This window comes from Manacus vitellinus, unplaced genomic scaffold (genome assembly GCF_001715985.3).
Source record: "Manacus vitellinus isolate BGI_N305 unplaced genomic scaffold, ASM171598v3 scaffold_15_pilon, whole genome shotgun sequence".
Classification (NCBI taxonomy): Eukaryota; Metazoa; Chordata; class Aves; order Passeriformes; family Pipridae; genus Manacus; species Manacus vitellinus.
Window position 1 is genome coordinate 6708160 of NW_021939122.1, and position 18090 is coordinate 6726249.

General features: G+C 38.6%; 1 protein-coding gene across 1 annotated transcript in view; it reads right to left on the reverse strand.

Moving 5' to 3' along the window:
• Positions 1 to 527: 527 nt before the first annotated feature.
• VSTM4 (V-set and transmembrane domain containing 4) overlaps positions 528 to 18090 on the reverse strand; it is a 34465-nt gene continuing 16902 nt past the window's right edge. The window contains exons 5-8 of the mRNA XM_018068868.2: positions 17695 to 17728; positions 12610 to 12722; positions 11695 to 11756; positions 528 to 2583 (exon numbers count right to left, since the gene is read on the reverse strand). Of these exons, the coding sequence (XP_017924357.2) occupies positions 2458 to 2583; positions 11695 to 11756; positions 12610 to 12722; positions 17695 to 17728 (335 nt within the window). The 3' untranslated portion in view covers positions 528 to 2457. The remainder of the gene's footprint in view (positions 2584 to 11694; positions 11757 to 12609; positions 12723 to 17694; positions 17729 to 18090) is intronic.

The following is an 18090-nucleotide window of genomic DNA, read 5'->3' on the forward strand; positions in this document are numbered from 1 at the left end:
TTCAGCTCAATTAACTATTACTTTTGGGAATTAGATATCAAACATAAACAAGAATATATAGGATATTAATACATAAAGAATGGTATTCATTAACATGCTGGGCATCAATATACAGTAGAGAATTCTTCTGAACAATGGGCACAATGGCCAGTTGTAATGTAAAAGGAATGTTTATAGCCAAACTTGAAAGTTTTCACAACTAAATGGTTAAATCACTTACGTGTTAGCATTTTATTTTTAATTCCAAAGGAACAACTAATAAATTCTATACCGTTTAAAGGCCTTTTGAACAGCTGTATGCATAAGAGATGTCCTTTCTGAATAGTTAGTCAACTCTGGCTGTTCCAAAACTGATCCCTGATTGTTGGATCACTCTTTAGCACCAGTTTGGTTTTGGTCAATGAGTTGATTGCTGTTGTCACTGAAAGTCCAGCACCCAATCAGAGAACAAGATGCCATGCCCTTTTGGTGGGTGATTAACTCCTGGGATAATGAAAAGGTGAAACAATAATTTTCTTGACAGCTCACAAATGGAAACATTAAAAATGCAAATAAGTATTAGCAAACCTATTGATAAAAGCTGGCCTTAGTTTGGAAAGAACTGTTTCGATGAAGGACTAGAACTGGAGTTAGTACTGTACATAATGATCAGCCTAAAAGCTTTTCTTAATTCTTTCTCATAGAAGAGATTTTTATCCAATGAGGAAGCAGGGGACTGCATTTTATGTTTACAGATCCTGGCTAGGCAGTAACAGATTACATGTGCTGCCTAATCTCTACCTCTGTTCGTAACAGTTAAAAAGCAGTTTACATAAACTCACTTATTTTGGTGAAACCCTACAAAAGGCAGTGATGTGCTTTCTCCCTTGGTTGCATGTCCCCATCCTTGCATTGTTGCCCCTGCCCTCCTCTCCTGCACTCCCATGCAGTAACAGGAACAAGGGAATGAGTGTTCCTGTGATGATTCCCAGCTGTGCTCTGAGCCCTGATGTGAAGTTGTGCTATCACTAAAAATGCATGACCTATAAGGGAGGAAGCAGCCTGGACAACCTTAGTTAGGATTCCAAAACCCAAGGGCTGAAAGTGCTACTCCAAAATCCACATAAAATACTGCTGAATGAGTGGCCTGTCGCAGGGCTCCACCCCAGACCTGGAGAAGACCTGGCACATGCCAAGTATCAGATCTCCGTGACCTGATGGTGAGCTAAAGAATCCATGCTTTAACCTCTCCATGAATTCCACAGTTACTCGAGGGCTAAAGCTTCCCAAGGGCTGAAAGGTGTTGGATATCAGACTTTCCCTGAGCTTTGGTGAAATTTGGACACTTGGAGATACATGAGCTTGAAAACATCAGACCAACTATGCTTCATGACTGAAATGCCCAAGAAGCTCATTTTCCATGAATGTGTATGAAAGGAAAAGGAAGAATGCCTTCTCAGTTATCAAGAGGTAAAGAAAGAGAAAGGTAACTTTGTGTCCTCACATTGGGTTCATTTCCCTATCTCATGAGCTCTGGTCTTTCCAAAGAAATAGCTCCAAAGTCAGCAGGGTGTTATAGAATCTGCTCCATACTAAAGGAAAAACTGTGTGATTTTTCCTCTAAATCAGCAGCTCAGTAATGCAGGCCACAGGAAGAACCTTTTGCAGGTTTGGTAGCACCAAACTAAACCAAGGCCAAAAGTAGTGTCCTGGTTCTGCCAGTCTTTTACTCACTATCATGTTTTTCCTAGTCCCAATCAGAATTAAAAAAGATCAACTCCTGGAAAATGTTCCCAAGCTATAAATATTCTTCCTTAAATCACTGCAGTTTAAGTATAAGTGATTCCTTTGGATTATTTTTGAATATTTTATTTCAAGCACCTTACTAAAAGTAACATAAGTTTTTAAAGACAATGTCATTTAGGAATGGAATTTGAAAACATAGAAGACAAACCTTTTTAACTATTTCTGGAGGGGGGGAAAAAGCTGAAAAAGTAATTTAAGCTTTTCCTTTGCTGTAGAAAAAAGTCTCAGCTTTACTGAGTTAATATTTTCTGATGGGATAAAATGCATTAAAGTGACCATTTTCCTAGCCAGTGGTCTTTGCCTTCAGGAGCAGGCTGATGGGCATGGATCCTGCCACTAGTCCTCCTGAGGCTTGTTAAGATGTTGATGTTTGCAGCTGGACTCTTCCCATTAACATTAAAGAAGGAATAATGTTTAGTGTGAAAAATGCCCCAAGTGGAACTTAGTTCATTTACAACAGGGGTATAGAACTCTACAAAGGGTATCACTTGTAGACCAGCTGCTTTTTCTATGATTACTTTCAACTACATGGTGTTTAGAAGTCTCACAGAAAAATAGAAGTGCATGAATGGAAATAAAAAAATAAGGACATCTGTATGATTTTTATAAATAAACAGTACAGCAAGAATTAAATAGAACACAGACATAAGACATTTATACAGGCATGAACTATTACAGCTTGTTCTCCTCAAAGAGTATCTGTGCGTAGACTGTCGTACTGGGAATGCCTTTGGCTTCCTGAATCGGCTTCATAAGTTCAAGTTCAGCATATGTTAAATTCTCCTCTGCGATTTTTGGCTAGAAAACAGAACCAACAAATTAATTATAATGTCATTACCACTGAATGTGGATATTCTCTACAATGAGCTATATTTCTTCTCGCACCCATGCTAATTCTACTATGCTGTTAAATTCTATCTATGCTGTTAATCAGTTTATTCTACATTACAGTTAGTTCATAGAAGATGAAATAAAAGTAAATAACATTAAAAAGAAGAAACAAGAATAAGTAGGCTTTTCAGGTTCATTTCTAATTTCTCCTTGTTTCAAAAACCCTGAACATTTTGACAATTCAAATATTGCATATTTGAAAGATGTATGTTAGCAAAATGTTCAGCCTCCTTAATACTAAATTTCCTGATTTTATTTATGGCAGATTTCACAGTTTGAAAGATATATACCAGATTTACTTCCCAGCTGTAAACCTTGAACCAGTTACATCTCTAATCACAGTTACCCACACTGCCTCTCAGCATGTTTCTTAAGAGAACAAAAGACGTTAAAAATACACAGAAGGCAGAAAAAAAATTGACAGAATTACTGCCATTCCAATGGAATTTCACTCCTTTTGCCAAGCTATAGATGAGTTCAGAGTTTAGCACAAAGGCCATACCACCAAAGCTGTCTGCTGTGTTACAGTGGTTGAGTTTTAGACTTAAAACTATAAAATTTAGCTAAGAGAGATGTCTATAAAAATGTACCAAACAAATTTCACATGCATGGCAGAAGCTGCCTATTGCTATTGGGGACTTCATCCAGACTCAGGTGGCTTAGAGGAGGAAAATCTTTTCTTGTGCTCCTGTGCTTGACAGCTGCTCACACTCAGCGTTTCAGGTTGTTTCCCAGAGCTTAGAAAAGTTTATGCTTTTCTAGCATTAATTTGACCTTATTCCTGCAGGACTGGCATCTCTGCACTTCATTATTCTCATGGTCTTCCCTCCCTCCCCCACTTGCATAGGTAGTGCTATTTGATCTCAGCTTCTGGTCCTCATTCACGATGAAATGCTTCACTGTTGACAACACAGAAAATTTCCTGCTTTCATTGAATTCTCTGATGTAACGACATAAAAGGAATTCCTGTGGATTGCAGACAGATCTTGACTGTAACAGAAATAAAATCGCACATATCTTTTTGTTGTTAGTGTATTAGGGCTGAACTGAACCGCAGTGTTTAGAAAGACATCTGCCCTACCCTGGCCTTGGCTTAAAGAGTTAGAAAAAACTCTTGGTCAGCTGCTGTGATGCTTAATTAATTTTTATATTCCCTCTTCTTTCTATCCTGAAAGTATTAGCCTGTGTTTCCAGGCACTTAAGTTGTTTTTTGCTTTTTTGTATGTTAAAGATTCCTTTTGAGATTTCAGAACTATATATGCTCATCTATTCAGTAGGTAGTACAGAGGCTAAATGCAGGAGTTGATTTTATTCTCAGTGTATGATAGCATATCTAGTTTCTGTTTGAAGGTATTGGGAGTTTTGCTGCCAGCTTCACTGGGTGTCACATCAGACCCTCAATACATAATGATACACTGCATGTGAAAAGCCACCTAAAAATGAATGTGACAAAACTTTACAAACTCTTGTTCACTGCCAGAGTAAAACTCTACATTTCTAAGACTGACAAAGAGCATCTGTTGAGGTAGAAATGTTTTCATTGTTCTGTAGGAATCAGTTGCTCAGGGCAAGCCAAATCTGTATATGCTTTCCCCTTTGCTGTTTAATCATATTTCTTACATTTCCATTTAGAAAATGCTGCTTGTCCTAAAATAGCCACCCCAACACCCAGCTCATGTAAATTTTAGAAGTAAGATTTATGAAATCATATTGTCCAGGTGTTTTATTATATTATCTCAAAATTGCATTGTTTTCCAGTGTAGATTATCTTTTTATTCTTACTTTATTCTATTATGTTTGGATATGAAAAATAACACTAGGTTCCCCAAAACAAGTCATTGGGCAGTAGTGGCTGATGTGTTGCTTTCATACATTTTTATGATGTTCCTATAGTAAACATAATTTAATAAAGCCAAAACACACTAAATAAATAATTGCATCTAGAAAAGCAATAAAACCAAATAAAATTAGTACTTTCATAAGTGGAAAAGGTACTTCAATTACTGCTACAAGCAACAGCACACCATAAAATGTGTAGAATAATTTCCCTTATGCATATTTCTAGTATGTAATAATTTGATTGAAAATATGAGGAAACACACAGGAGGTTCAAAATTGTGAAAGGTATACAGTTTTCAGCAAAGGATGTGTAATAACAGTGCATGGAAGCCAACACTACTCTAAGTACCTATGGTAGCCAGGGTTTTATTCCATACACTCTTCTGCACTTCATTTATCAACCACGTGTTTAATTTAATTTTGCTGGTTTGTTTGTCCAAAACCAATTTCTTTTTTGAGCAGAGAGGGAAAGAAAACTAATTCTACCATTTCATCTCTCATTTGGACTGGATCATGTTTTGGCAGTGTAAACCTGGAACCATGCCACCAGCTCCTTTTTGGAACAATCGTGTGGCTTCAATAACTGACGTTACAGGTGGGACGGATGGTAGGGCAGAAGAGGAAGAGGCAGTGAATGACTGGCCATACAGTGTTTATCTTGTATGTGTGTTTTCTCATCTTGGGATCACGCACTTTGCCACAATTAGGAAGAGTCATGATTTTCCAGTGTATCTTCTGGCAAATGCAAAATGATTCCTCTTCCAGATTTCTTCTATTTTAATTTTAGTTTATTCCAGTCACAGGGCTTCTCATGGGCAACTACTCAAAAGAGTTCACTTATAGGAACACTTTTCTTATTGAACTATCTGCAAGGTTTATCATGTGAATATTTAAAAGAAACTAAAGCGTGTGTATATCTAGTTTTGGTTTTTATTGAGTTTGTCTATTTTGTGTTAGAAATTAATTAGAAGAGTTGGATTTTGAATCAAAATTATTCTGATTTTTATGTCATAATTACCAGGAATGTCAATTTTGCTCTTCCTAGGCTTAGCTAGTTTGTTTCTTGGTAGCCTCAAGGATGTTTACTGATTTAACTAAGAGTACTTTTATCCAGATTTGTAATCAGGTATGAAGAAAACAAGCAAATAAAAACCTCATATATTTAACTTGTCTGGAAAAACAACTGATGCCAACTTGCACTTACAGATTACTCTAATCTCACTGTTCCATGACTACCCTAGTTATCATGAAGATGACAAAAAAATGTGAATTTCTAATTATAAAAGAAAAAATCCTTGATTCTATTTTACTATTAAAAACAGGCAGAAAAGGCCTGACTTCCCAGTTCCTTTCAGTCTTAAATATTTTAGAGACTAGTGCTGCAGACATTTGCCTTCAAATTCAGTGTCTGTATGCAATGCAGTTTTTGTTTGGGATATGATACAGAATGACTTTTACAAAGGACCAGGGGAAAAAAACCAAAAACAAACTATTGATGATACTGAATTTTCAGCTCTGAGTTTTCTGGATTTGACAAGCATCTGTCCCAAATTGTGTCCCTGCTCATGGAATAGAGTTTGGAACTAAAGATGATCTATAAGGTCCCTTCCAACCCAAGCCATTCTGTGATTCTATGAAATTCCAGTTAGAGCTTCACAGTATTTTTAGTAACTCCGATTTCCTGCAGGTACACTTGAAAATGAAACTCCACCCTCACTGGCGTGCCCTGCACTCAGGGGTGAACGGGTTAGGTCAGCAAGGACAAACCTTGACAATTCTGTATATGTTTGCTGGTGTGATTGCCAGTACATGGCACATTGCCACCTCTGGCCTGGCCATGCTGTCCTGTTGGGTGCACACTGTGGTGCCGGGGGATGCTGTAGGAAGTGCAGATGGGAAAGGCACAGAGTCAAGAGGTGGTGCTAAGGCTTGTTTGATAAATTTCTCTAGAAACTGAACTTCTCTCTATGTTACTCCACAGCACAAAGAAAGCAGCCTTGCCCCAGTGCCATTAACTAGCTCTTTCTTAGCAAGCACATCCTGGAACTATGATTCTTCTCTCTCCCTTTCTATTGCAAAATCCAAACTTGAATCTTTGGCCTTCTTCCTTTCATGTTTGAGAAACATCCTGTTTTGTAGTCAGTCAGTAAAGAGCTCCACAGAAAAAATGCAGATACTGTCCAGATGGCACAGCTCAGGAGCATCCTGTGTCACAGCCTGAGCACACTGCATCAGAAAGTGTCTAGACAGGACTCTCCAGGCCAACTGCATGGGCTTTGACCACAGGAACAGATTGCTGGTTCTCTCTGCCTGAATGCCCAGAAGGGAGGAAACTGCATGCTGTATGCAGCCTAAGGAAAAGGGGGTAGCCCATCTTCTCCTCTGCATATCTCCTTTTCAAAAGCATCTGTTTTTTGAAGCTGTGGGAGGGGATGGCGTATGGCTGCCAGCTTGGCCATCACTGGAGGGTTAGTCATGGAGGTGAAGGTGAGGGTGGATTGAAATAAAGATCCAGCATGTTTGGTGGACAGGCTGAGCCACCAGGACCAGGGGAGAGAGCACGTGCTAGCAGTGGGGTTAAGCACTGTAGCTTCAGAGACAAAAGTCTCTGGACAGTCCTATTTTTAAATATACACCAGAAAACTACTCTATAATCTGTAGTCTTTCTTGTGCTGAAATCAGTAGTGTTCCTGAGGGCCATAGATACACTTTATGCTCAAACCCTATGAACTTTAGTGGGATGACTCCCTCATTAAGGTAATACTTTAACTCAGGAGTCAGAAAGAGATTTTCTTTTTTTTTTTTTTAAGAGCTTCAACTCTTTACCGATGTCAGTGACTTAATTGCAGCCAGAAAGCCAGAGATTCCCCTAGAAACAGAGGAGCTTCAAAAATTACTTCTGCAGAAGTTCTGAAGCTAGATCTGCAAAATGAGTTATCCTCTAGAAATGCAACTACTGGCCAGTAAGAGTGCTGAAGTATCAAGAGAGGCATTCAGTGCCAAAATTAAGAAATACGACATTGAAAAATATGGAGATTAGGAAGTATGACTTCTAGTGGCACTATCAAGTTAAAAAGGACATTTTTTTTCCATTGAGATGCCTACTTTTTACTCCCTAAAGTATAAAATATTTCCCATACTCCCTGGGAACAATATCTACAACAGTTTGTGAAGGCTCTTTCAGCATTGCTTCTAAATTTTGCTATTGAATCCCACAGAAGTTATGATAACAAAGTTGGGGAAAAAGATGATTTAATAAGTCCCATTGAATGAGTTTTGAGGGAAGAGCATCCTCACCTTTGCTAAAACTCTATTCCTTTTACAGTTGCAGTTATTCCTAGATTCTAAGCCAACACTGCTGGAAATCAGGCTGATTTCTTCTTATCTTTCAAAAAAAAGCCAAGGAAGTAATTAAAAGTTTTCACTTCACTGGTGACACTTTTATCACACAAACAACATCTGAAGAAGGATTTTGTAAATACACAAGTCTCTACCCAATTCCAAGAAAAAATTTTATGTATTTATACAAATTATTCCTACTTGGATGTGAAGATAGCAAACTCTGATCAGAATGGGAAAGCAGGCATAACTCAGTAGTTTTGAATATGTGGTGTTCTGAGTGTCAACCTGAATGTGCAAATGATATTCATGTCCTGTGGACATCTCACATCCTAAGGAGAGCCTGTAAAAAAAAAAGGATTATTCATCTTGCAGAGGGAGGAATAATTAGGACTGGATGGAAATTTTAAAGGATCCCAGGGAGTCAGTGTAGGAACAGCAGAAACCAACTCTTGTGTACGTTTGAAGAACTAAGACCAAGGGGATCATTTGTAATACAGGATATATTTACCTGATTTCAAAGTGTTATGATTATATGATTTAGGAGAGTGCACTAAAGTCAGCAGCAGAATCAGGAAGATTCCCTACAACCTGTCTTATCTATGCAGGTATTCCTACCCTTAAAATTTAGTGTGAAAATGAAGTCAACAGTAATTTTGCAGAAGTAAAGATTCCAGGGTTTGGTCTAACCTGAAGTCACATCCTTTGCATTGGTTGTAGTGAATCACATAGGAGCTCCTCAGCTTGGTGGTTCAAACCTTCATGTAAAGACACTAAAGCCTTTTCATTTAGATGGTATTCTATAACTGACACTCTTGGGCTATGACAGCTAATCTCTAGGAGGCAATAAAGGCTTACCAGAAAATTTGGTTGAGGAAGTATAAGATTTATCTCTACCAACTCAAAGGGCTAAGTACTTAAGGCTATAGCAGAACAGCCCTTAGAGAGGAGTTTGTGGGTCCCTAGAATTTTCTTCTTTCTAATGACTCTCTGTGCTTCTTGCATGCTATAAAAAACATCCCTTTTTGCATTGCAGCATCTCTATTTCCTTTGATCTGTAGACATTTCTCATTGATGCTAATAGAGAATGACACTGATGGGGAATATTTTTGCAACAGAGGGAGCATAGAATTGTTATTCTGGCTCAAGCAAAAGCAATATGACTTAAGCAGAGTATTTAAAAGGCTTTACTCAAGGCTGTGCAATTGAACATGATATTAGGCTTTCTCTCTATTTTTTTTTTAATTTTCATTGAGATTATGTCCATATTTTATCCAGATTATTGTGTTCTTGTAAAATTATACTGCAACCCACTCTAGCACGTTAACAACAAAAGAAATTCTCTAGCTTATTATAAACATCTTTCAAGAAACCAGAAGCACATGTCCTCTGGAAATAATTTTGCTGGTATTTAGGTTATTACAAAAAAATTTCCCAAAACACTGGAATTATTTCGTAATGTTCCTTTATACTCTAGCTTGTTATCTTAGGTTTTCTAGAATATTCTCCTGGTGCCCCAGTACGGTACCTTCCTTGGGTTGCACAAGGAAGCTGCAGAAGTAGTCCAGAAACTCAGCAATTTGTGTCTGCCTCTGCAGTGATGATTACCTGGTAACTATGTGCCATCAGTGAAAAAAAGACCTAGTGTAGACATCAGCTGTGCAATAATTATAGTTTGAGAAAAAAGTTATTTTATCCTGCTGAGATTTGGCAGAATGATGATAATACTTTTTTGCCTCAAAGCAGACAAAAAATTTAAAATCTGAGAGATTTTTGACAATTAAAAAAATGGAGTGACAAGTTTGCTGAAAATAAATAAAATGTTTCATTTAGATAAATTTTATATGTCTTTTTCTCTGTATTTAATAACATTTTTTATCTTTTTTGAAACTTCTTTTACTTCAATTAATTTTCTCACTGAAAAAATACTTTAAAAGCAGAAAAAATGGGTGTTTTTCTTTTTTTTTTTTGTCCTAAGAATACTAAAACATAGAGAACTGTGTAGTAAAGGGAGGCGAGAGGAACAGAAATGGGAAACTGCTCTGAGGAGTATCCTGCTCAACTTCTGAATGTGCCTTATAGACTGACTTGTGTTTACTTTACTTTGTTCTTTATTGCACTTTATTGCTAGGTTACTTTTTGACTTTAACTCATATCCATAGATTGTGTGTTTTCTGAGGGCTGCTATGTCTCTCCAGGTGCACTTTGAGGTGAAATATGAAAGGGAAAAGAGCAACATATGGAAACAACTGCCAGAGTCAAGTCCAACAGCAAGGCATTAAAACAGAGTCTGCTGTGTGCATGCGACAGGGAAGACAAAGCTGATTTCATTGTTTGGAAAGGCCCTATTCCTGCTCACCTTCAAAGTGTTTGAACCTTGACTGGGGTTGCACAGCAAGATGGGAAGAGCCAACAGCTATTTGAGGCCTATCCTTGGAATTATTCCAGAAAGAAAAAGCATCTGGAAACAGATTTACTTCAAGTTCAGCATGTGTTGATGTGCTTTATTGACCTGCAGAAAGAGTCTGAGTGCTTTAACTGGTGAGAGCTTTTCCTAAGAGGGCTGAAGACTAACTGATGTGCCTGGGCACAGGGATTAATGCAGCATGCACAGCAAAGGGTGGCTGTCACCCCTGGTGCCAAGTGCTCTCATCTGTGTCTTTGTCCTCTTAGCACAATTTTGGCCTGCCACTATTACCTACCTGGACTTAAGGCTTTTGTCATGGACTTTTAAAACTCTACCTTTTCCTCTGCTGAAACTTGACCTGTATTAGCAGAGTCTGGCCAAGGGGCAATCCCTACAGGACAAGCAGAGGAGAGATGAGCTCCATACCCAAGCAGAAGAATTGCCTAGGATAGCTGAGCTATTCTGAAGCCACCTGGCATTACGACCAGGTATCCAGGGTTGTACTCTGACCATACTTTGGAGGTTATTTACTGACAATTGGTGGGAAGGTTCCCAATTCTAACCCTTACCAGAAAGGCATTTGGGTTATTCCAGTGGCCTAATTTTAGGCACCCACCTTCACCTAAGTTAGAGAGTTAGTCTCTCTGGGCTCTCTCTCTATTACCAGAGAAGGGAGAAAGGAATCCCAAAAGGCAATTCAGAGCAGTAGTCTGAATTACTGAGAGCATCAGACTCCTACTCTAACTTGTGTCTCTTTCTATTAACTATACAGGGAGCCGAAGTTAGTTGGAGTAAAACTGTCTCTCTCTGCTACTGCTGGATGTCTTGTCCAGGTACTGCTTTGTTATAAAAGCAGAGAAACATCTCACCATCTATCTGGTTTGTCTGGCATGTGTCTGCAGGGGTATTTTTCAAACAGAAACTCATATCCAAGAGAAACTGTCATATGAGGGGTTTTTTCCTTAGTATGAGCTATACAAATACATCATATTCCTGCAATTCAAGTTATTCCTGACTTACACCAGTGTAGTGCAGAATCAGGCTTGCTGTTTCTGACTTGAAAAGTCTCAAAAGCAGTTTGTATAATCATAACCAGTAGAGTTATGATTCTGTCATTAACTAGTACTTTTTCCAAAGCACCAGCTGCCAGGAGCATGTGAGACTCAATAGCAGGTTTCATTTAAGAACAGGCTAAATATGTAGACACGACAACTGCTAGGAAGCTGGAAAACATAATCCAGTGTAACGTAATGCTCAAAATGAAAAGAGCCAAGATAATTCCTAACTTGAAAAAATATTACTTAAAAAAAAATAGAACCTGTATGATTTTTAAGCCAATTTATAGTTTCTGCATCTAGAGTTCTGGCAACATTACAGCATTTGTGTTGAGAGAGAAGAATATGCAGAAAATGATGTCATAGAAAATTACTTACCAGGATCAGTTTTCTTTGAGGTTTCAAGAGCTTGGGCTTAGGGAAATTATTGGCAATTGGAGCTATAAAAATAAACGTTAAGGGATCATTTCATATTATTATCATTCCCTGTAATTTTTAGTATATATATTAGCAATCTGTAAATTACAGATTAATAGCAAATAAGAAGCAAATACATGTATTTATACCAGAAATAAACTGTATTTCAGGTAACATATTTTACAATGAAGCATAATGCTCATGAATTAGAAAATTTCATAAGATTAAAGAATCTGATACGCAAGACATGCTGTTTGTGTGCAAATGATACAGCAAATATACCCACTGAGAACTGATCACTTGTGATCTAACCCACAGTAAACCTTCAGGTCCTTTCCCTCCTGTCTCCCACTGGCTTAGCATTGGCAGTGGTGCTCTGAAAGTACACCCAAGAGTTTGTGAGACTGGCCCCAGAGTCACAAATCCTCTTTGAAAGCAAGGTCCCCAAAGGGGCTGGTCTTTATCTGCCCAGCTTGCTTGACTTTCCAAGTGCACCTGCAATTTTAAGTGTGCAATTTGCTGCCTTCCCTCAGAATACCTCCAACACGTAATTTCAACTTGCCTAATTTTAATCTTCTCTTTGAGCAGGGTGAATATTGCTACAGAGGTTTCTCTCTCTCCTCTGGTTAGTGGGAGCTGAGATCTCTTGCTTGGACTCAGTGAGTAGCTTCTCACGATGGCTAAAGCTGAAGGGAGATGAGAGCCTGGTCCCTGAAGCAGGTACAGGCCTTTTTTTCCCCACTGATGGGAGCAAGCACAGTTCACCTCACAGGCAAAGTCAGTGGCAGAGTGCAGGAGTCCTGACATCCCATACTTTCCTGTTCCTCCATGGTTGTGCCCAGGACTTGAAATACCTTTTTATCTCTGTTTTCATACCTTTTGCTGGAATGGCTGGTGGCTGCTCCAGTTTCTCTTTTTCTTTCTTTTTCTTTACCTTCTTAGGCTGTAGAGGAGACAGGCTTGTCACACTGGTAACTGTTTCCCCGGAACTGCAAAGCACAGGCTCATAAGTGGGGGGAAAATGAAGGCAATGGAGGCAAAGATGGTTTGTCCTAGTGAGTTCATGCAAACACACCACCTTCCACTTGTGAGAATCCCTGCCCAATAACCTGGATTGTGATCTGGGGATATAATGAAAAACCTCTTAGGAGGGTTTGTAATGCCCTGGGTCTTACATTTTTTCAGCTATACAGTGTGGCTGAGAAACTCATCGAGTTTGATTCATCCTGGCACAGAAAATGCAAACTGTCAGGTTCAAACAACATTCATTTCATAGCACCTATTCCTTAAAAAGATGTATGACCCCACTGCTGCACTCAGGATGAACTTTTACCTGCCTGCCCTTGAGGGCCAGAGGCACAGACAGGTTAGGTGACTTGCATAAGCTCTCATGGAGAGTGTACAGCAAAGCAAAATCTTCAGTGCAGATTCTGGGCTAAGACTGGCTGATGGGCCAGCAGGCCAGGAAAGCATGCAGCATGTCTTCAGGAAACTCACAAACCCACATTTGCAAACACTAGCTTCTTCAAAGGGGCCAGCATGCTCAGGAAACACAAAATGGGGAAACTGTGCCCCAGTCTCTAACTCGGGCGGTCTCCAATACATCTATGCTGAAAAAATGCTAGTTGCTATGAGGGAAGAGTACAAGTTATATTTCAACAGATTCCTATCCAAGAGAGCTTCTGTGTTTGGACTATTACAGTCTAAAACCCTCTAGGTCTGGATTTTTTACCCTTATCATCTCCCAAAGCCTGAGGTCGTAAATCCTGCTTTGAATATTTAGGGCTTGGATATGCAGTCGGGTTGCAGCAATTGTGTCACTGTGTGTCAGCTGAGCTCTGGTAACTGACTGTGCAGGGGCTGCCAGCTTGCAGCTAAAGGGAGATAAAATTGTATTGGCTTAATTGGTAATGAAAGAAATTCTAACTTACAGCTGGGGTGGGAAGAGAATGTAAACCAGTTAGTTATGATGACCACAGTGATGGAGGTGACTTGGTAAGCAGTTGTTGCTCAGCTGCATCTGACCCAGGGCTCACTCTGGGAAAGATTAATGCAGTAGGGTTGTGGGGACCTTTCTATTCTGTGCTGGTGAGTTCCACCACACAGTGAGATCCAACCAAAATCTCCATAGTCATAACACTGACAACACTGATTTCACTGAATTGTAAATAATTTGTCCCAAGTTGCTGTTCCTCTCCAGGTTCTTTTGCATAATGAAACATTCTCTCTATATTAATAGAATAAAATATTCAAATTGGGCCAAAGACTTAATGAAAATTTAGATGTCTCAGCTATTACCCACACAAGAACACCAAAATAACAGATATTACCATTTTACACAGTTGTAAATCCATGAATGTCGCTTCCATTGGTAAAATCACTCTGATTACACTTGTGTAGATTACAAAAAGACTCTGGTTTGCTGATTTCCCTGAGTTTTGTCTCATGCATTCAGTGAAAAACATAGGTTTGCTGCCAAACTTTCTAAAATGTGTTTTAAAATAAAATATGTTCACAATTTATAAACAAATCACACCAGTTATGTAAACTAAGGACTGCACTGAACCAATTTCAAAGTCTGTCTGCACTATTATGAACTTACCCCACAACAACTGTTTCTGTATTAAAATCAAGATATAAAATGGTTTAAAACCAGCAGGAAATTAAACTGTCCTGCCTGGCTCCTTTGCCCAAACAGCAAGCTGCAAAGAAAGAACACCAAAAAGAGGTGAGAATGATTTTTTTAAAATGTTTTGGGGTTTAATAATCCAAGGTCATTCAGGCAGATGTGTAGCTTAAAGATACTATTGTCCTGATACAGCTACTTTAAGCACAATAGATGAAAAGGTGTAGTGTCAATTCATTGCATTAGTTATTATTTGTGTGTTGCCAATAAAAAAGTGAAACTACAGAGAAATTTATTTGTGACTTGCATGTTTCTTTTAAATGCCAGGGCCATACAGGGTTAACTAATTCTGGGAGATACAATAACTATACTTGCCATCTTAGAACTGAGCTCCTCAAACCAAACAAGGAGGCTCAGAAAAGACTCCTTGGCTCTGAAACACTGTCTCTTTGTGAGCTTGTCTTGTTCTGTGTCTAAAAGGAAATTTAGTTTTTTATCTTCAGCTCCTCCTCCAGCCTCCTGGTTTCCATTTCAACAGTGTCACGTTGTGCATTTCTTGAAGGATCTGATGAGTATTTAGAGAGCAAGAAAAATACAAGAGTTTGTGAGAATAACCTGTGAAAGGTATCTAATAATCATGGAACCAGGACAGCAGTTTCCCTGGAGGTCATGGCTGCTCCAAGAGCTGGGAAACTACTAGAATTTTGGCTATACTATCCTTATTAGAGTATAGGATTTGGAACTTTTCTTGTTGTCATCAAAATCGGCTATTTTCCCGTGTCAGAAGTCTGCAGGGGGATGACAAAAAACTCACTTGAGTGAACTAGAAGCTGCATAGATATTTCCCAGATAGGGGAGGTGTGTGAAAAGGTGCCAGGGATGGATTGGGCACTTGGTTCTAGTTTGTTCTGGCGAATTTGTTCCCATGATGTCAGACTGGCACTGTGGAACCAAGGTGTCAAGGTGGACAGCTTTCTGTGGTGAGCACTTTATTCACTTCAAATTATAAATTATTTGTCTCCAGAAGAGCAGTCACTGAAGGACTAGAGAGTTCAGGCCAAAACAAATACAAAGGAAAGAAAAAAAAAATCCTGTTTTCAAAGCTACACCTCCTGGTGGTTTCTGGAGTTGAAAACTGACAAAATGATCCAATAGCAAGAAAAATAATAATAAGGAGGATATTTAAAGAAAAGAAAACACCAGAAAATGGAATTAGGTGGTTTGGAAAACCAAAAATAACTTTACTTTTTTATTTAGATAGTTATTTTTAAAATGTGGTAAAGAAATGGGTTTTGGTTAACTCATTTTTTCCCCTTAATTTGTTATTGGTCAAGTAGCAAACCGAAACCTAACATTTGCTTTGTTCTACTCAGGAAATCTGGATTTAATTTTCTTTTCTGCCACTGCCATTTTGTGAGACCTGGCACAAATCGCTTAGCCTGTTGTGCTTCGGATTCCAATTAAAAGTAAAAATACCATTCTGATGTCAAGACATGAAATATTTTAAGATGCTTAGGTATTACTACAGTGGGATTACAGACATTTCTTAGACACCAGACTATTAATGTAATTTTGAAACTGGTTTCTGCTCTGTGTTTGAAATATCACTAAGGGAGTTTGAGCTGAGCCTCTCTAATCAAGGCTGAATTTTGCACAGCGAAGTAATTTTAAACTGCAAGAATCTCATGCAAATTAGTTAATCAGTTTGGCCTAGTGGGTATTTAGACACTGAGTTTTGGGTCTAAATATGTTGGAATAAGTTCCAAGACAAGGAATGTGCAGGTGAAGAGCAATGAGTTCAAAGGAATTAATGGTTTGCATTTTGAGCAAAGGGTAGAAAATAAATGGTACCATGTGTGAAACATAATAAAAAATATGATATTGGTATAACTTTCATAGCTATTTAATTTTAATAAGTCAATGCATTTTATCCATGCATTTGTGTGATCAAGGATTTCATTAGCATATGTTATCACACTGAAATACATGAAACTGTATTTTTATCCATACAGAGTCGTGCATTTCTTTCACTTCTGGAGATTCTGTTTTACAGTGAAGAAATCACATTGGCTTGTTTTCTCCCTGCTATTCAGCCTCCTAATTGTAGTGTTTGCAGTAGTATCACTGCTGCATCTTCTATTCCCAGATTTTGTAGTACGAGTCTTTTTATCTGACTGCCATGCTCCATTTTTTCAACCAGGTCTTATTTTTCTTCTCTTTTTGTGTTCTCTATCAATTTACTTTGATTTCCTCCCCCTCACCATTCTTTTTTTGTTTGTTTGTTTTTATAACTCCAACTTTGTCCCAGAAGCTAATAAAGAAGGGGGAAAGAGAAAACATCCAGGGGAAAACGAAAACTGCTGAGCTGTCTCTGTAAATTTTTGGTGTGTTGCAATGGCTGGTCAGGGTCACAGAACAAAGATCTTTCCATGAATAACATGAAAGTTTCAGTTTGTACTGGCCTCTCCTGAACTCTGTGTAGCTTTTTTGTGACTTCACTTCCAGTGTCAGTTAGATTGAATTCAGTGATAATCTCATGAGAATGCACTAAAAATCACTCTCTTGGAGGATCTACTGTGTGCTATACTTGGCATCGAATCCTGTAGTATCTAGAGATACTATGAGAAACAGTATGTGATACCAAGATGTATTGGATTTAAACTACAAGGCTAGAAACACATGGTTTATGTCACTGAAAACTGGGAAACAGCTGTGCTTCTGTGTTGTTATGAGGCACCCCTCTTCCATCTTTTTTGTTTGTAAAATACTTGTCATATTTTTTTACTGCAGTTCCAGCACAATATATATCTCAGAAAAATCATGCAATAGAAACCACCATCAAAAACTTTTGGCAGCTGGTGGTATTTAAAGGGACAGTGATTAATGACTGCAGCAGTAGAATTTTTCCTCTCACTTGGAGTCTTCATCTGGGAATAAGACTATGAGGCTTGAAAATCAGCTTTAGCCCCACTCCCTGTTCCTGGGTGTGGGAATCACTGGGTGACATCGAGATTTGTTCTATTTATGTGGATGGTGTAAGTCATTACCATCCAGTGAGGTGTTGAGAAACCCTAGAAAGCCACACAAGATGAAAGTTGGCTTCTTCAATAAGCAAGTCAGAGTGTCAAGGAGAGGCTTGTCACTAAAGCACCTTCAGGACCTACAGCTAGCCCAGTAGATCTCTCTTTTCATACATAGCAGGCACATTCATGAGTCATGGACCTGGGACTTTATCTTTCTGTAAACATTTTGGAAAACACTTGTTCAGCATACTTAGTAAAACAAAACCAGAACTGGTGCCTTTGGTTACAGTAAAGAGATGTATAATCTCCTACCTGTTCTGGGGGCATTTCACGAGGTAATGCTTCACTGTTAAAGAAAAGAAAAACAGAAAGAAGATGTGGCTTCATATCAACACAGTTTATGAGTTACAAATGGGCACTGCAGAGAGACCTGTGTTGCTGAGACTGTGAAGTTGCCAGATGGTTACACTGGGAGAGCTACTGATCATCACCCTACATTACATTGTGCATTAAAATGTAATCTGACTCAAAGACAATAGCTAGGCTTGGGAGAGGGGAATGTATCAAACAACAACAAAAATCTGCTGTGGAAGTCCTGGGCAACACACATTCCAGTGGTCAGTCCAGCTAAAAGACAGCTTGCTAAGGAAAAGCACAGCAGACCAGTAATTTTACTTTGAAGACTTTGATTTCCCTTGTGGTGCCTGT